The 20,273-nt window shown below is 45.6% G+C and overlaps 1 protein-coding gene across 4 annotated transcripts in view; it reads right to left on the reverse strand.

Annotated features, from left to right (window-relative positions):
• pcloa (piccolo presynaptic cytomatrix protein a) overlaps nucleotides 1-12,192 on the reverse strand; it is a 44,520-nt gene extending 32,328 nt beyond the window's left edge. For all 4 annotated transcript variants that reach the window (XM_037462239.2, XM_037462238.2, XM_037462240.2 and 1 more), the window contains exons 1-3: nucleotides 11,952-12,192; nucleotides 8,907-10,221; nucleotides 6,822-7,838 (exon numbers count right to left, since the gene is read on the reverse strand). In XM_037462239.2, the coding sequence (XP_037318136.2) occupies nucleotides 6,822-7,838; nucleotides 8,907-10,221; nucleotides 11,952-12,163 (2,544 nt within the window). In that variant the 5' untranslated portion in view covers nucleotides 12,164-12,192. The remainder of the gene's footprint in view (nucleotides 1-6,821; nucleotides 7,839-8,906; nucleotides 10,222-11,951) is intronic.
• Nucleotides 12,193-20,273: the final 8,081 nt, after the last annotated feature.

Here is a 20,273-nt window from a genome sequence, read left to right on the forward strand (position 1 = left end):
GAGATGGGAGTTTCTCCAGCTTGATGGCCTTATCGGTTAAAACCAGAGCCCAGGCACCGAGGGCCACGGAGATGTCCGCCAGATACCAAAAGCTAAAAAAATCAAATAAAAACAGTCAGACAGCAGGTCAGCTGCAGCTACTCCAGAGCTTCGTTATTATTTATTCCCCTTTTCTGTCGGCGTGACGGCCATTTCATGTGTCAACTGTCTGAAAATGCACGTTGTTGAAAACTAAATAAAAAGTGAGTTAAAAAAAAAAAGAAAAAGCTTGTCATCACACGCTTTATCAACACATCCCAACAGGCACGCTCCATGTAAAGGCCTATATACGTAACGCAGTACTGCTCAGTGGCCGTCTGCGATGTGCTCCATACTGACACGTCTTTCAGCAATCGCCCTGAAATCGTCTTCCTGCATTAGCATGCCAAGTGCAGCGGGGCGGATTGTCATCATTTCTACAGGTATTTGGCCACAAAACACGTCGAAAGCACTCGTTGGATCTGAAAGCTTGATTAAATAGTTTTTAGATATTTCAATCTGGATCAATCAACCAAAAAACCTACAAAGCCACACTAATATAATATATGAATGAAATGATAGTGACAAATCTCCTTGGTTACAGCCCTGTCGTTAAAAGCTCCACTTCACCACACCAATCAGCATCCGAAGGGTCTATACTATTGGGGACGGGAACCTTGCAGCCTTGCATCGAAATAAACACAAACAAGACATTTGGATTGTCGTGGAACAATCAAGCCGTCAAATAAGATGTGACATCCCCGTGTGGTTTGCTGCGTGTCTGCTGCGTTGAGTTGTGCGAACAGCGGTGTGGATGATTCACAGAGGCAGGGGGGGGGGGGGGGGGGGGGAGTCACTCGCTTCTATCTAGCCAATCGGCTTCTTCCAAGGACATTTTTCAGCGTCGGATGTAAATGGGTACCCAAAAATTTGACACCCAGCAACATCCACGGAGATGAGTTTTTTGATGGTTGTTGATATCATAAATATACCCGGATGAAAGGCTTAAGTACCTCGTAAAGGAAAATGACGACCTCCACCCTCTCTCCCCGCATGACGTTCCTCAAACAGCCTGCACCGGATCGAAGGGGGAAAGATTCAGTCGGAGTGTTTCCGTCTCTCTTTTTCATCGAACAACTTTGCCTCCTCCTCAAACTTCCTCCAAGGACACGACTGCAGCTTTTTTTTTTTATTCCGACTCAGTCGACCCAGACAATTCTTAACGGTTAACGGTTCCATCAATATTTGATGATAGCCGCGGGGCTTTGGAGACTTGCAGGTCAAATGGTGTTAAGATATGGACATTTGGGACAAATAGATGATAGTCTGTTTGTTTTGTCTTGGGTTTAGTTTTGTTGTATTTGTCTTTGTTGCTTTTTATGTGGAAAAATATACTTTACATCCGATCACAAGGCCATACATTCACCACACGGTACATTTGTTTTGTTTATGAACATTTGCTGTTCCATGTGTGTCATTTACTGCATGTTTTCACAGAATGTAATGTATGGTGCATGCATGTACATATACATATTCTACAATAAAAACAGGAGAGGGCCTAAAATAATACGTCGAATCGCATGAAAGCGTGTCAATTCTTTACAAAATGTGCAATTGTTGTAAAAAATAAAAAGTGAATAAAAAACGATGAATTAAAACATGTATTACGTGTGAGTTAATTATATTTTTTTCATTTAATTTATTTACTCAAGGCAGGAGTAATATCAGTTACTTGTATGTATGTTACGATTGTCCCTTCGCCAGATGTTTCATTCTCTTTTATTCTATTATTTTGACCCGTGGGTGCTGTGAATGTGATTCAAAGGCGCAAGTCACGAGCGCTACGGCAAACCGAGGCAGTCAGGCTGTCATTGGCTGCACCGCTTGCGGCAGCATTTTCCGGCACCCATATCCCTTGTGACACCCCCCACCCTTTTCACTCCCTGTTGGGACTCCTCTTTGGGTCTCACAGTATTATATCTTGTCTTTTCTCTCATCGGTTTTGGGCCTCCCCTTCCCCCACCTTACATTTGAACGCGTTGGTTGTGAGTTTGTATATGCTTTGTCAGCTAAGATGCATTTATGCATTCGGTGATTTCACACCTCGCTATTTATTTGTAGATAAATAAAAAAAATGGTCAGATTGTGACTGGGGATCGTGTCTAGTTCTCTCAATCTGTCAGTCCAACCATTTTCTGTCCGATGATGAAGAAACGCACAACTTTTTATTTTTCTCTCGGGTTATTGAAGCCATGGGAATTATTTAAAGAAATGTCCTCTCCGCACCTATTGAATATCAATTTTTAAGGAGAAGGTCAGTCAGACACTGCATCCAACAAGCCGACTTTTCCCTTTCAACTCGATAAAAAGCTCCCTCGCCGCTCTAGGGAAGCGTGTTTTTCGAGAGGGGGAGAGCAGCAACTGTCAGGATGTAAATACAACAGCCTGCAGTGCTAACTAGATGAGGCCGGTGCCAGAATGCGTGTGTTTTTTTCGAGTGTCTGTGTGTCTCCGCCTGCTTATCCTTGCCTCTCCGTCTCCACAGTGCATGCATCACGTGACGTCTTGGCCCCCCCCCCCCTTCTTGGCGCTGAAGGATCAGTGGCTGAAATGTCTTTGCTAAGCATGCAACAAGCGCCAGTGAATTAGAAAGTGGGGGTGATTGGAAATCATTCGAGAGTGGAGCTGGAGGGTTAGTTGGGTAAAAAGGAGAAGAAAAGAAAGCGTCTTCAGGGCTTGAGGGAACTTAATTTCAATTGCAGTAATTTATTTATTTTTATTTTTTAACCACTTGTCCCCGTTTGAATAAAGTCCTGGACCTGGTTCACAGAGGAAACAGGACACCACTCATTTACCCCGTGTTTACAATCCCTCAGGCAAAACATGAATATGTTCAGTATATTTCTCTGGTTCCAGCATTCACACCGTTCCACATTGACAAAATGACTTGAGACCATACAGAGTATTACACCCACACACAAAAAATAACACCCATCACAGGCCTTATAAAGCAGATTTGTCGGGGACTTTGTGGTTTGCCTGGTGCAATAAAAAAAGGACTCTTTTAAAGGAGGTAATATTAAAGAGGGACAACACAAAAGAGCCTAGAGAGACAGAGATGCCCTGCAGTCGCTTGTGTTCCCCACCACTGTGTGTGTGTGTGTGGGGGGGGGGTTTTGTCGGTCGCTGTGACTATTTCAGGTCACTTCGGCCTCCTGGACATGTGATGGCAGAGCTGCGAGGCAACTGGACGGTTTGGACCAGATAGAAACTAACATGCATTTAAATGCATTGGGTAGTTAAACTAGTAGATTAATATCACCAAATGGATTACACTGTTTATGCAGGATGTTACAGATTATGTAATGAGGATGAGGTTTTTCAGAGAGCCCTGACTGTAAGATGACACCAAAGACTGGAAGCGTATATATATGCATATTTATATTATATCTATGACGGTAGAGCAGGCCTTATCTTCCAGTGCAGGCTCAAGAGGGCTCAGACTATGGCAGCGTTTTGTTATTCTGTGGGCGCCATCGCAGAATAACAATGAGGGAGGAGGACACAGGAAACGCCACATAGTGCGAGGGTGTCAGGACATCAAGCCACGCGGAGGTGACGATGTGAAAGACACCAAGCCGGCCAACGACACACACAGTAAACTCACAGGGTAACAAACTTCACCTTAACCACAACCGATGTGTGACTTAACCAAACACTTTCACCTAATGCATAGTTCCAACATTACCCCAAAACAACTTCTCAAAATAAATGGTGAGCTTTTGAGTATTTGGCATTGCAGGTCAAGTAAGCTTAGCATCTTTCTACCATCAGGTTTTAAAAATAGACATTAAGTTGCATTATAGCTGACAGTAGCTTCCTATTTATTGTATGGAGACGCGATGCATGGCGCTATCAATCTTCCCAATTACCTCCTGCCAAGAAAGCCACATTTAAGTCACCTTTAAATCAAACTCCCGTTGGCGCTTTCGTCACTTTGAACGGAGTCTGGTTAAAACCTTCTCCGTGTCCTGTCTTTGAGGTTAACAAGTTCTTGAGTCTTGAAAGGCTTTTTTTTTCCCCAGCCGTTCAGTGTTTAATAATTAAAGCCAGGGAGACCATTTGATATATTACAGCAATGCTCTTTTGGTGAGTAAAATACTTTATAATAGTCCCTGACCAAAGGTGAGTTAACTGTATACTACTATACCAAGTATAAATTCTATATTATTTTAATTGCACATTTGATATGGTTGCTTTTTATGACAGACAGTAAACTGGGCACATGCACATTCACCCTTAAATAGGTCACAGGGGGTGGAACAAAGCAACAAAAAGCTCCACAGAGTTTGGTAGGAAAGGTGAGCTTTTATCAGACAGCTTGATGTACAAAGCTTTAATTTGTGCCTCTCCCATTTTACATAAGGCCTCTGTGAAAAAAGCACATTCATTACTGTAAAGGGCAACATGACATGGAGCCTGATCTACAGTAACAATCACTGAGAAGCCATCAACACACGTCTACAGCACAGTTTTTATATCAAAGGGAGAGAGTTGGAAAGGCATTGGGACGGTAAGTCGGACACAAAGAAAACACTGTGTAAAAGGAGGATAAGCAGTAAAAAAAAAAACCACTGGTATTAATCTTATAGGCCTTATAATGATTAAAGGATACTGAGAGAGAGAAGACATAAAAGAGAAAGACCCGCTGGAGGTAGGTGCTTTTTATTTTTGGGTCTCTATTTTTACGCCTCATATTGATGAGGATTACACACTCGAGTCAAGGATCAAGCCTCGATAGAAATGACAGGCTTCCTGTTGCCCTTTAAATCCTTTTAAGAAACAGAGATTACGCCTCCACACGGACGTGTTATCATGCGCTATACTCGCCTTAACGCTAATATCTTAATTGGGAGACTTCTAGAAGCTAAATAGATTCTAAAAAAGCTTTTTTACTCTCAAACCTCCAGACACATAACGCAGTGATGTGGTCAATCAAACGAGATACACACCAAGATTATGCAAGCTCTTGCAAATAAAACATACGGCTTAGTGCCCACACACACACACACACACACTATGACCCACTCACATGCGTCAGCAATTGAGCCCCTTCTGACAGCCAACGTTATGACAGCGAATGACACAGAAGCGAGGCACAGTGCGTAAAGGGGGTGGATGACTCAACCAAGGTGCTGTGGGTATGTCTCCCGAAGCGATTCTCCCAGAAGCAACTGCTTCATTGTTCAACTCGTTCTGATCTAGTCGGATGTCCCAACGCAATGATTTTGTCTTTTTGGTCCCAAAAACAGAGCTGAGCTGATGTCGTGGCTTCAAGACAAGATGGTGTTGAAGGATCCATATCCAATCAGTGGCTCAGTTGCCCATCTCCCCAGCATAATTACGTTTTCCACCCCATGCTCGGCCTCAATTAAGTGATTGTGCACTTCGGCTCCTCATTATCCTAGCAAGCATGTGCAATTAGGAGCCCAAGAAAGGAAAATAATCTGAAAATGTTGAAGTATTTGATTAATAGTGCTGTAAACAAATGGCTGCCATCTGGTGTTTGAGATGGTGAGGGAGCAGCGGTAAAGGAGCCTTCATTGTTGAACTTTATAGAAATCATGAAATAATTACTCTCCAATAAATGATAATATATTAGTACAGTAGTATAACTAAAGTGGTTAGCCCATTAGAATGTAGCATGCCCTACATTGATCCGGTGGAGGGCCCTCCAGCCTTAGTCCGACTCGCTTTCACGGAAGACTCCAGAAATAGCCAGCAGATTAGCAGAGGGACACTTCATCCTTCCGCTAACAAAGTAGTTCCCACGTGATGGGACAAGATAGAGCTGGACAAGCACGTGATCGGGCCCTGACTCGCATGACCATGTCAAGAGGATTTAATCAAATATCGTACTGTAAGTATAGCTTCGGTTCGTTTGACCATGCACGATTGTTTGAAACTGTAAAAGAAACAAGGTTACAATGGATGTAATAATAAATGGGTTTGTGAATTACTTTTTTTTTTTTGCCTGCTTGCTGAGAAACCACCATATTCCCATAATCTACTGATCTTCTGCAACACATCTTCTACTCTGTGGAGCTCATGCAGTCTTGTGAAGAAAAAACACCACGGTAACACCAGCAAATCCGTGCCCACACGTCGGATACATAAGCGGGCTCAATGATTTCGGTTTCCACGTCGTCATTGAGACAATGAATGGCAAGAATGCAAGGGCCTCGCGAATCATTAAAGCATGCATACGATTTCCTAACAAAAGACCATTCAATAGGATTACATTTGTGCTGCATTCATCCACAATAGACACACACACAGAGAGGGTCATATATTTATATATATATTTATACACACACGCGCTGAGTACTCAGTTTCAGAGTCAAGTGTCAATTGTGTGAAGTGTGCGTTAAAGTCCATAGAAACAACCTAAACTATCTCTCTGGCCGACCTCTCGGTGGAACAAAGCTTGATGGTAATGAGACTGGCATTATGCAGGAAATCAGTGGTGAATTTTGTGCGGATGATGTTGCTTTCTCTTTGAGGTAAACTAATTATCTTAGAACAGCTGATGACATTCCATCCTTCTTCCAGAGTGCTTTGTAATATGCTAGTGGGGAGAAAAACGCAGAGCGGAGAACTCCTGATGTTATCTCTACAGTGACCTATTTCCACGAAGGGTGTTGGCATTTTGTTTATGCAAGATGGATGGCACAAATAACTGATAGGATCAGTGTGTTAAGAGCATAATCATCTGTGGGGGTTAATAAAACTGAAGTTCTTACCTCTCCTAAATGTGGAGTTGGATTAAATCCACAAAGATTGCAAACTGTCTTCTTGCAGTTGGTGCAGAAGCTGTAGTTGGGCGTGTCTACTGATCCAGTGTTCAGCTCCACGTTGCACAGGGGGCAGCTTTCTTTTGGTGTTGGTGCAGGTGCTGGTGCAGGTGCAGGTTTGGCTACTGGCTCCTTCTCTTCCTGCTCCACGGAAAGGGTTCTCTGGGGTTTCTTGGACTTAGCAGGTGGGGTGTCGGGCGCAGAATCCGAATCGGGAGGAGACCCGAGAGGAGAGAATGGAGAGTCGGGCGGTGAGCCGGGGCCAGAATCCAGAGGCGAACCCGGTTCGGAGCCCGGTGGCGGAGCCGCTGCCTTTTCCTCCTCCCCAGAGACGAGGTTGCTCGCTGAACTCAGGAGCGACGACCCGAAGCTGAACATCTGAGAAGCGGCAGCGGGGGTTTTAGTTGTTTCTTTCAATCCTCCAAAACCTCCAAACAACTTCCCGGCCACCGACTCTTCTTGCTTCGGCGCGGCCTGCGCTTGAGGCTTTGCCGATTCCATCAAGCCGCCAAACCCACCAAACAGTTTCCCTGTGACGGACTCGGAAGCTTGTGAGGAAGACGCCGGAGGTTTGGCGTCGGTTAAGCCTCCCAGACTGATACTTCCCAAGCCCCCAAAAAAGCTGGACTCCTGTTTGGCTTTAGCTGGAGACTGCTGTGGACTGGACTTCGGCTGGATGGGTCTGCCTGTCTTGGGGTCAATCTTGGGGGATCCCCCCAATGAGGAACCGGGGGACAGTGGTCCGGGAGAAGTAGGACCCGGGGATTTCTGCCTCGGTGTGGTTGGTGGCGTTAACCCGTGGTCGGTTGTGCTCTGCTGCTTTATCAGCAGCTTGCCAGGCTTGCCCGGGGCCTGTCTCTGGGGCGAGGGCGGGGCCGAGCCTTGTTTGAGTTTCGTCATGCCGGGGGGATCCATACCGCCCATCGCTCGCTGCATCTGGCAGTTAAGACATAACCACTCTTTTCCCTATTGGATAACACGAGAGATGGGTTAGATTTGACTTGCGCACTGTTCATCAATGGCATGTGTAATTACAGGATGAACACAGGCAACCATAACTAATTGAAACCCTTTTTGTTGAGCGTAAAATAAAGATCATCTATCAGGGGTATTGTAAATGATAAGACAATCGTAAACAGTTGCATTGTATAGCCTGTGATCTGACAACACAGCACATGATCCCAGAAAAACACAGCTGTTCTCTTTGTTACATGTACAGCGTATCTCAGTATCCACTGGGTGCAAACCACAGCGTTTAAAAAGGGCCAATGTTGACAGTGTGATCACTATCTATAACAGAACATGCCGCTGTAACTGAGACATTATTCTAAGCCAACGAATATCAGATAACCGGACTAATCGATCCGCTAAAGTAAAGGACCCCCAGGGATGAAAGGTATAATTATAACCAGTCACTCTGCTGTGCTTTAATCATGGCCCAGCAGTGTTTACTGTACATGTGTGACCGAGTGTCCTGGCAGGCAGGCACAGTGTCTTCCTGTGGCCATGACATGAGTCACCTTTATTAGCATTCCCTGGGTCCATATGGTCCTTCTGTTCCTCAAATGAAGCCGCTCTTATGCTCTTCCTTTTGCTTGGTTTAGAAAACAGCAATATGCTGGTTGAGGCTAGTGTGACTTGGATTCAACAATACAGTAAAAATACTAGTTCTTATTTCAATAAAATGAATAAAAATATTTTAAAAAATAATAATATTCTTTCCAATAGCTATAGTATAGTTTGACCAATTCTGAGAATTCTCTCTTTTTTATGATGTTGATTAAGAACTACACCTTAGTCTGAATAAAGCTTTAATAACCTTTTAGGATTACATTTATGCAGTGTAATGTGGATTGGGCAAACTGATATTTTACACACATAAAATTAAATAATGTGTGACCTTTCATACCCGTTACATCAATAGCATAGTTTCTCTTGTATATTATCAGATACATCCCAGTATACCCAGCAGCTCATTGGAGAAATTACAAAGACTTTTCAATTTTTAAAAAGAAAAACAAAAGCCAAGCTTACCGCTGAGTCTGGGGGGCTGAAACCACAGAGGCTGCAGACCTGGTTCTTACACTCTGTGCAGTTACTGTAATTAGGTGTGTCCTTAGACCCGATGTTCAGCTGGGTGGTTTTACACAGTGGACAGAGTCCACCTGCGGGCTTTCCAGGCCCCGGCTGACCAGAAGAACCTACGCTCCTTGCTGATTCTCCAGGATGAGCTCCAGGGCCTGGTGGCCCAGGCTTCCCCGGTCCTTGTTGAGGAGATGCACCTTTTTGCTGGGGAGGGCCAACCGGTTTGGGGCCTTGGCCGGGTTGACCCTGACCTTGCCTGGGGGCTTGCCCAGGGGATCCTTGCCCCGGAGGAACCTGGCTTGTGTTGGGACCCTGGCCTGATGATCCTTGACTTTGCCGGGGGCCTTGGCCAGGAGGACCTTGACCTGCTTTGGGACCCTGACCCGGTTGTCCCTGACCTTGTCTAGGTCCTTGCCCAGAGGATGCTGGACCAGACGGACCCTGACCTGCATTGGGCCCCTGGCCTGGGGATCCCTGACCTGGCCTGGGTCCTTGTCCAGGAGGACCCTGACCTGCATTGGGCCCCTGGCTTGGGGGCCCCTGACCTGGTCTGGGTCCTTGTCCAGGAAGACCCTGACCTGCATTGGGCCCCTGACCTGGGGGTCCCTGACTTTGTTTGGGTGCTTGGCCAGGAGGACTCGGACCCGCATTGGGCCCCTTGCCTGGTGGTACCTGACCTTGTCTGGGTCCTTGCCCAGGTTGTCCTTGACCTGGAGGACCCTGGCCTGGAGGTCCCTGACCTTGCCTTGGTCCCTGCCCAGGGGGTACTTGACCTGGCTTTTGCCCTTGTCCAGGAGGGCCCTGACCCTGTTTCAGAGGTCCTCCCTGTTGTGGTCCCTTAGGGCCTGGCCCTTGCTGAGGGCCCTTGCCTGGTGGTTTTACTCCTTGCTTGGATTCAGATGATGTAGAAGAATCTCCATCCTCCTCATCCCCGAATAGTCCAAACTTGGGGATGTTGACAGTATCGCCCATAGAGGATATGGAAGAGGAGACAGAGGAGGTCATAGACGACACAGCACTGAGAGGGTTGGCCCCGCTGAGGAAGCTGGATCCGAACATGCCTGATGACTTGGTCTCTGGGTTTTTAGGCTCCTGCCGGAATCTGGATTCAAAAAGGCTGAGGGACGAGGGGCTGCGGCCCGGTGAGGGCTTGCCCGGCGGGCCCTGGTTGAAGGCGTCTACAGTTCGACTTTTACTGAGACCTGGAGGGCCTCTGGAGGCCCCTACCAGCTGGGTACGCTCATGGGTATCAGACACTGATGTTCTGAAAAACAGAAAAAGATAAGACAGTTGTTTGTTAACAGTGCTTTTATTGCTATGATGGATTTATGTTTACTTTGGCAGCGTATGAAAAAGCCAAATCTATGACTCAACAGCTGACATAGTACCATAATGAAAACAACACGCCAAACCTTGAATGAAACTTTAGCGATCCAGATATTTCAAATGCAATTAGTTTGATAGTGATCAGCTGACATTAAACGGATAACAAAAAAAGCGACATCTTGCTGTCTGTTCAAATATTTCTATTAGACTATTGGATACTCAGACATCACACGTGCTGTCTGAAATACATTAACTATGTATCAGTAATCTAGTATTTTTAATGTATGTGCTTTGGCCATTTAAAAAAATATTGTTTGGTATGTTGACAAACTCCTCTGCTTCTGCTGGAGCTTCATCGTGCTAAATTAAGACCATAGAACTAGCTCTTTGTTAATCGCAGGGCCTTTTCAACACATCAGTGAACTCAGAGTGTGTAGCTAGCAGCCCTGGGGTGAAGCTCAGAGGAAAGTGAATACAGCTGAATGACACAGAGTGTAGTAGATCATTGAGATAGAAAGGGAAAAGCTTGCCTCCATGAGGGTAATCTGAGACCTCTTTGTTAGCTCAGACTGAGAAGCAACCTACACACACTGCTCGGCACGAGCGTGAAAGTCAACGGAACCTTTCGAGAAATGCACCAACGGATAAATGTGCCGATGTTTTGTTATTGTGTACGTTGTAAGCAGCAGTGTTGAAATTCCCTCGAATCTATTCGCAGTGGATTTCAGCACCACGGACAGCGACCAGACTCGAAAGAATAAAATCCGACAAAACAAAATCTGAAAGCAGCAGGAGGGAAGCCTAGCCTGATGGCATTAACACTGCTGTTCTATTTATAGTCATATTAATATTTACATACCCCTCCCCCAACCTCTGGCTTAGATATAAATAACATGTTTTCCCCAATTGTGGCCAATTTGCGATACCGACCATTATATCAGATAACGCAATATATTTCACTATTATATGGGTAGCATGCACATCTGTAGCATAACGGAGCTGTTTTTTCCATTGGAAGCCATTCATCAGCTCCCCCAGCACAACACAGCACATTTAACCGATTTAAATACAACATATGCGAAATAATGTGAGGACTGATTGGCAATATTAGAGCCCGATTACACAGCTGATAACTGAAGCGGATTATTTTAGCTGAGCGTCGTTTGGTTCCGGGGAGAGAAAAAAAAAACACTTGGCCCGAGAAATTTCATACCCAGCAGGCATTTCGAAAATTTCGCACAAATACTGGAGGTGTGTCTCTTACTCTCTGATCTCACGGAGGGACAAACCGTGGCATAAAACCATTCACCATTTCAGACGGATTTCACACCTCGAGCAGCGGAAAGGATCTCGCATCCGTGCAAAACAGGATGCACAACGTTCAAAGCGGCAGGCATTAGTTTACATTTTCGTTTCATTTTTTTTTGTTGCCATGCATAGTATCAGATGTCCCTGATTATCCATTCCAGTGATCACAAACAGGCGTAAACGAGCTGTCTCGGCTTCCTTATAGTATTTTTACAAACGATGCTTTAAACGACTACGCCGCATCCACTCGTTCTCTTGCTACCTGTCACATATCACACCCTTGACATGTGTACATATTTTAGGTGCATCAAAAAAAATATATATATATAAATATATATATATGCTGGTAAATAGCCCTGCCTTCGTGCAGCTGCTGAGCCTCCGGGCTGCCTGCCTTGCGCCCTTGACATCGCCGCGGCGAGCTGCCTCCGCTGCTCCTCGCTGAGTTCACCCAGGTCCACCGGAGTCCCTTCGGGGACCCGGACGAAGCCGCCCTTCCCGTCAGGTGCCAGCCCCTCCGGTAGCCCGGACAGAGGCCCTTCGCCTCCTTCCAGGCTCGCTTCGTTCCCCATGATCGACCCCTCCCGCCCCCCCCCTCCACCACCACCACCACCACCACCTCCCGTAGACGGATGGATGTAGGATCCGAGCCTTCCCCCGCGTTTTTATGTCCAAAGCGCGCAGCGGACACGGTGTCCCTCGGTGCCTCGGAGCGTCTCAGGTTGGTTTGTGTGCCAGCGGTTACTGTCCTTCCGTGTCCCTCATTTCGCCTTGTTTTTCTGTGTCGCGCATCTCTGCAGCTGTACGTACACCACAGTTACCACAGTTTTCCGTGAGGGGGGTCTCTGTCTTACTACTGCTCACAGTCCAAGACGGTCGCTTCCGGCAGGTTTTACAAAATAAAATCCTAATTAGACGGCAATAAAGCAATGATCCTTGCATAAACCGTACAGTCTACGACTACACAAATAACAGGTAGGCCTTGTGCACCAGCTGAGCGAAATACAATTTAAAGCTTCACTTAAAGCCAAATTATTCCAGAACTTCAGTCATTGAAACCTCCGATACAACATTTTAAAGCATTTATATTGAAACCCAACAGTTTTTTTTTTACTTCCGTCACGTTCCATGGAACAGATTGTCCATCCTCTCGATTCTGCTGCTCACCCACCGCGCATGTTCCGCCTGTGGCAGGTGATCAGAAGACATCAGTGGAGCAAAATGTGTTTTTAAAGGGGACATCCTCAGCTAAATGTGTCTGTTTTGATTGTTTAAGCTCCGAGGCTGAGGGGAACATAAAGGACAGATGGGACCATTGGTGCTTTTCTTTTAGGTTTTCTTCATTTATTATGTATTAGCAAAAGCAAAAAGAAGATTATTGTAGATGTTGTCTACAAGCCAAGTATATGGGGGTGTGTGAAATGCTCGTGGAAGCACATATGCACTACAAAATATCTCAGTATTGAAGAGAAATGAAAAATAAGGTAATTTATGTGCATTTTTATCCCCCCTGACCCGCACAAGCAATTTGGTTCTGAGGGAGACAAAAAACTTCAGCAGCAATCTCATTCGAAACGCCATATATCTTATTTTACTTCTAACATAAAGTATTCAAAAACGCAGATAAAACATCTGCAAGATTCTTCAGATGGCTCGTAGCATGAATAATATCTCATACCCTTTGTTCTTTCTTCCCACTTGGCAGCTATAAGATTTATCTAAAGTTTTTTACATTTATATGTGTTAATTTGCAACTGAATCCTGGCAAAAGCATGCAGAGCTGACTGTGAATTACAGTGAATTATTTATTTCCTGACTGCCGTTGTTTTTCATGGTGAACCAATGTGATTCCAGGAGTGCAATTCATTAAAAATGAAAAATCCCCAAATGAATGGAAAACACACGGGCTGCAGTGTGTCGCATCACCAATAGGTGAATATAAAAACCAAATTATACAGTACACAAACGTATCATATCACCCCAGATGCTGGAAAGTGACGCGCCGACAGTATATTGAGCGCCCATTTACTGAGGATATGCACAAGCAGTCACCAGATCCAGCTAGAAGCGCATTAAAATGTGTCGGCCTCTGCTGTACATCACCATGATGTTCTGCAATCTGACAGCGAGGGCTCAATTGCTCTCTTGTCTCTGGAGCCTCTGGGGCAGACGTGTCCTCTATGTGTGCCCAGCTCAGAGCCCTTAGTACCTGGGCACGGAGGCGGGGGAGGGGGGAGGGGACCGGATGACTAGTGCATGGCCCGGATGACTAGTGCATGGCCCTACTGCATCCTCAGCCAAAGTCCAACGTTTGTTTGCTTTCTTCTCTGTTTTCCTTACTCCGTGGAACAGCTCCTCAACAAAAGCATCAAGGGCTGTGTGCCGGATGTTAGATGCGATGCCAGCTTCAGCAATGAGGAGCATTTTTATTATGCCTCTGATTTTCTGTGCTGTTAGTCTACCCATTTGATTCTCAGCATATCAAATGATAACACAAATAAGAGATGATTAGAATCAGAGGTATTTGTATTTTAGCAATATACTACTGCAACCAGGATGCTAAAGACAGGGAGCAGGGGAGGCCAGTCACCCTGGCTTTGTATAAAAAAGGTAGCAAAGCCTGTACCTTTTTGCACTATATGTGTTTTTAATCTATACGACAAGTGAAATATTTGTAATTTTTATTTTTACAGACTGGACTGCCTCCCAGTGTTGCCTCTTTAAAAAAAGGCACCCTGACTCAGGTGTGTTATATTGCATTATTTACTTAGAAAAAGTGTGGCACGAAACCCGCTGTACAACCTCAGCGTGTTGAATTGAACAACCACAATATGAATAGTGTAAACAGTCAGCCTTAGAGCTGCTTGTTTATTTCATTTGGACAGAGCCAGGTTAACTGCGGCAACACACACGCTTCCAATTCAAGCTTCAGTCTGTTCCTTCATGCTTTCATTATTCCTCCTATTATCACTTTTATTTAAACGGTACATTTAATATCATATTTCCTTGATCTCCACCTCCAGTACTTGGTCTTACTATATATAGGTACGCCTCATGTTCTTCATACTTTGTCTCCCCCTTTCCTTTTAGTCTTCTTCCACCTCCTCCTCCTCTCAGTGTGCGTCTATGTGTAGGCAGAGGTGAGTCGTCTGCCTCCAGTGATGTGCGATGGCTCCTCCCCTTCTTCCCACTGAGCGCTCTACGCCGTGAGGGGCGAGCGTGCTCGTACGCGGATGCTATCCCTCCGTATCTCACCCACACGTTCGCCCCCAAAACACGCTGACCGAAGCACCCGGGCCTTGCAAAGCAAAACGCCTTCAACCGGCAAGACACACACACACACACACACAGGTGTAAACACACAACATCAAACGCAGGCTGGGGGACAAGCACTCTCTGAGGCATGTGCAGACCCTGCAGTTTGTAAAGCCGTACACACACACACACATCTGTGTACACAGAGTAGACTCACTAGTACAATGTTATCAGGGGAATTTAAGCAATTAGAGCAAAATAAAAATAAACCAGTTATTGAAACGTATTCAGTGGTCAAAAAAGTACAAAGTATTCCTTTTAAAATGATACTAAAATGACTCCTGTGACTGATTTATCGTTACATGTGACGTTATAAAAAGAAGACTCAGCGGGGTCACAGGTCAAAAAGCACTGTTGATGTTTGTTGATGTCGTTTCGGTTGTGTGGTTTTTGTAGTTTTACAGCAATGTATGTTTGGCGTGTGCAGCTTGTGCGAGCTGCATTAGTGCCGTGCAGCCCGGTCGATGTAACTCGAGGCTCGTAACAGGATCGCGGTGTTCATTAAATTTGAATACTCGATTGGGGCACGCGGCACAGACGCTAACAAAAGGCAATTTATTTTGCTGCTGCACAGATCGGTGGCAGTTGAAGAACAAAAACTACCTTTAATGTCGTGATACCATCGTCCCTAAATACAATTACACAATTTAGCCAAAACACCTGTAATGAGTAATATAATGATAACTAGATGTGGATTAACCACAATGGCTCAGGTACTTGAGAGATGCCTCCACTCATCTACTAAAACCTGTTAGCTCAAGAGAAGCAAGTGGTTACTTCTTTAAAAAAGAAAGGACATACCTTTACTTTAGTGTGTAACCGGGTAGGAGTTGTTTTCCTCGAAGTCACCGAGCGAGCAGGTGAGGAAGCTCCCTAATGAAGGCGTACGTGACGTTTAATTCCCGGTATATTAGGGCTGATCCTTTGTCATCCCCATTACCAACACCGCCCCTCAATTTCAATTCCTCCCAACCACCGAGACGCCGTGGACCCAAAATACCCTTAAAGTCACGGAGGCTACCTCACTCGCTCTTACTATCTACACACACACACGCACACGCGCACACACATACACGTACACACAGAGTCCTGCAAACACAAGCTGTGACACACTCAGGCACAGAGATAAGAGGTGCGTCTAATCCTCTTTTCTTCTGAGAGGCCAATTGCACGCTGCGCTGTAAGCTGTTTTTTTTGTACACACTGTGAATTAAGTCCTCGCTGTAACTATATATCTGCCAGAGTTGAAGGTAACTCACTGGCAATCTAACAAAAAAAAAAAGAAAAAAAAAGAGAAATTAAATATGACACACTGAGAAGCCACAACGCCACCATCTGTTGAGGCCGGGAAGCACAGACAGTTACAGGAAGCATCGATTCTACGGGCCCCGCAGGACAAAGGGAAGTGGGCCGAACACAGAGGCAGATTCTGTGTGAATCATTTTCCTCGCCCCCCCGCCACCGCCCCCCCCCCCCCCGAGGGCAGACAACGGCGTCTGAATTCTGGGACTCGACGCGACGCAGGCGACGCAGAAGTCACTTTTGTTTCATGCAAATACACAGCAAAAAACATTTATATATATATATATATATTCAAGGATAAAGATAATTATTTCCAAGTGACACAGATCTAAAGTTGTTTTACTTGATTACTTCTAAGGAGTTTGGTGTGCTGAAGGGCTGAAGGGCGTAGGAAGGAGATTTTAACAGGGAACTCTTAATAGGATTTACTGGTCACAGTCTGGAAGCCGATCTCCAAGAAGGCCCGTCCGGGTCCAGTGGCTGATTGCAGCTACGACAGCGTGCCCGAAGAGACTGTTGGTGAGAAAAATGCACCCGCGGTTGTAGTCATGAATCGAGACGGTAGCTGCGGCGCCATTCCTGATTTAACTGGAGAGAAATTCTCAGGCAGTGTTGACAGTTCTCTGATGTCTCGTTCCTCTCATTCCTGTGAGCATACGAGACGACTTCTTCGTCCGCTCAACGGAGGCTTCTGCTGGCTGCAGCTAATTAACAAGTTTTTTTTTTTTTCCACAGTGCGTCACGCACAAGCTGCTGCCAGAAATGTGGAAGACAAAAAAAAACACAAAGCTCACCTAGAAGGTTTGTAAAAGCCGAAAAAGCCTCCGCGAAGGGACGCTTGAGCTGCGTTCTGGTTGTTGGAGCTCACGTGCGATTCATTTGCTGTGGAGCCATTTGGCATTTGAGAGAAACCTTTCAATGCTTGGCCTCGCCGGTAATAATGGATTTGTGTCGTCTCCTCATCCTCTCGTTCAGCCGCAGTCATTTTTTTCTGAGTGAATTGACGGCAGCTGACATCTTTTACTAATGCTGCTCCGGGGTCTAATGGGCTGATTCATCAAAAAGGAAGGAAGCGGACAAAGATGAGGCCACCCGGGGGGGCGGGGGCGGGGGATAAAACACGATCATTTTAAGGAAGAAAGGGGTTGAGGGATAATGTCAGATCGATGTGGTTTGAATGTTGAGTCATCAACAAACGCACACCTGTCGTCAAGGTGTCAGTGACGCCATCACTTGGCAACGAGAGGGTTGAGTCCCCTGAGTTGAGCTAGACTAGGCACAGATGAGTCACACTGACGGCCCGGTTTGAACACGAGGGGGGGGGTTACATAAAATAACCTGAAGGCAAGCTGTCTCTATGGGGCTCGGCAGGCTTCCAAATGCCGCCTCAGCTTTGAACATCGTTGTTTGTAACATAGCTAAAAAGAAAAAAAGGGTCCGTTGTGATTTACCAAGTCGCCGATGGCAAGCGCAGCCCGGATGTGAATCAGAATTCTCTTCAGAGGCGGGGGGGGGGGGGGGGGGGGAATAGGTCATTGATCACCTCATCAATCCCGAGGAGTCAGTGAGCAGAGAGGTCAAACCGGTGTCAGTGCCTTTAAAAGGGGGGGTGGGGGGGGGGGGGTGTTTGTCGCTCCCGGGCCTTGCAGCTCGGTGTCGAGGACGCATGTGACTGTGACAAGCAGCACCCCCCAGAGGGGAGGGTTTAAAAAGCGAAACCCACAGGGACCTTGCTTAAGTAGTTCATATTGGAATATGACAGGTTGCCTGGCTGAGTAGCGTTCATCAGTCAAAACACAGTAGATACGTTTTATGGGTCAGCTAATTACCTCAATTATTAATTTACCGGGTGATTGATCCTTTGGGAAAATGTACGTTATGCTTCACAGACACTCTTTGTGGCCTTTTTGACGAATGAGGGGGGAGGTAATACACGAGAGAGCTGCCCCTGGTGATCACAGCCAGGTGCTCAGTGGGGTTCGGCATCGTCACAAAATGTCATTGAGCACCGAGGGTGTGGGGGGGGGGCGGCCTTGTAAAAGATCCCTCCCCAGTTGCCATGGTTTCTGCGGCAGCTGCCACTCACCTACGCTGCTCCCAATTACGGGATCACTTGAAGATTAGTTCAACGCATATGACAGCCCTCTGCGGTACAGTGCATATAGTGTACAGCAGCTCAAAAGGGGGTGACTGAGGGGGAGGGGCTTACATGGGGAAACCAGGAAGTGAGGTATGAAAACAGGGGTGTCGCAACATACACGTTAAACCATGTAATGTTTGAGTAATACTACATGAGGGTCTTGCTCCTGGACAGGAGTGAATGAGTGAGCTTCTGAATGATATAGTAATATATGTTCAGAGGTGGTGGATATCAAAATCCCTCTTTTATCCACACTTTCTTGAATATCCAACACACACACACACACACACACACACACACACAGACACAGAGAACAGGGAGATATAAATGTTGAACAGATGGCCTCCTATCAGGATTTCATAAACAGACCTGAATGACTCCCGCTGTTAGTATGGATGAAATGTAAATGCAAGGTACCAGGTGGTCTTTTCATTTCATTTTAAATTTAGGTAAAACATTATTCATTCAACTGGAAATGAAAAGTCCTTCTTCCGTGTAGTAATTAGGTTTTAATAAAAAGGAAAATTATATTTTGTGGCCTTGAACCCTTTTCTCTTCTTTTCTCATAAAATAATGATGTCTCCACTCAAATACGTCATTGTACATTTCAGATTGGGATTGAATAGTTATTTGACTTCGAAATAAATACACTTGCTTGGGAACACATGTTCTAATCAATTTAATACCATTTGCTATAATAATAACAATAAAAATAATAATAATAATGATAATAATGCCTTCTAAAAGCTGAGGGTGTGTTCAACTTGTGGCAGCTTGGTTGTTGTTTAGAGTCTACTGTGAATAGAAAGAAGAAGAAAGAACTGTATCTGTGAGAAGCAGAAGACGGTGATGAAGCCACCTGAAGCAAAGGACACAGTAATAAAACCCGAAGGCTGAAAAATGTGTATTTTTAAAAATGAGGCTGACACACACATACGCACAAAGGCACACAGGACACTCAAGGACAGTCGCCATGGAAACAGGACCAGCGCATTCACAACAGGTGTGTGAATCTTGCAGGGCAGTGGACGTGATTGCCCGCACTCTAATCACTTGAGCGCACGTGCACGTGCACGCGCACAGTTTTCCCAGAGACGGGGTAATTGCGTGCGACTAGGAAAGGAAAACATTTTTGTTGAGATGTTACATTTGATGACGTTTCAGATTCCACATCCTTACCACAAGTGGCTGATGGGCTTTGAAAAGCCAGGGCAGCAAGACCACAGCGACCTCTGCTGGTGCATCAAGAGAATCAGCCTTGTCTTTGCAGGGAGGAGACATTTGGAGAAAAAAAAAGCACTGGTTCGAAAAATTGTAATTTCTTGATGCTGATTGGCTTTCAGGAGGCTGGTATTGTGGTTGCTTAAATGTTGGTTCATTTTAACTACAGACAACAACAAAAACAACCACAAATCTCACTTACCTCTAGCCGAGCATGTAGTTTTAGATTCAAGTCTCATTGAAAGTAAATCCATTTTTACAGATTACATTGGAACAATGTCCGAGCCCCCTCCCCCCCCCCCCCCCCCCCCTTTTTTTTTTTCACGGCAGACACTTTGACCTGTTACAGCAGGGAAAGCCCAGGGGAAATCCATTCTGTTAATGACGTGTCAGCTCCATTTAGTGTCCCAGCGAGCATGCACCAACACCAGCGTCCTGAAATGGGCCCAAACACATGGGGTGCAGTGTTTTTTTTTATATGAAAAAAAAAATCAAACCTGCTGTGATAACTAAAAAAAAGCTTGCTGTAATAAATGTATTTGATTCAATCATTTCATTATTTTCGCGTTGGCCGTCATTGTGCACATGGCTGAGAACGGCGTCCGGCTCAATCCGGCCTCGCTCGGCCGTCAGCGCGGCTGCAGGTGATTATTTTTTTTATTTTTTTATACCGTCCTGTGCACGCAGCTGTGCTTTGTCACCGG

The sequence above is a fragment of the Pungitius pungitius genome, chromosome 2, assembly GCF_949316345.1.
Source record: "Pungitius pungitius chromosome 2, fPunPun2.1, whole genome shotgun sequence".
NCBI lineage: Eukaryota > Metazoa > Chordata > Actinopteri > Perciformes > Gasterosteidae > Pungitius > Pungitius pungitius.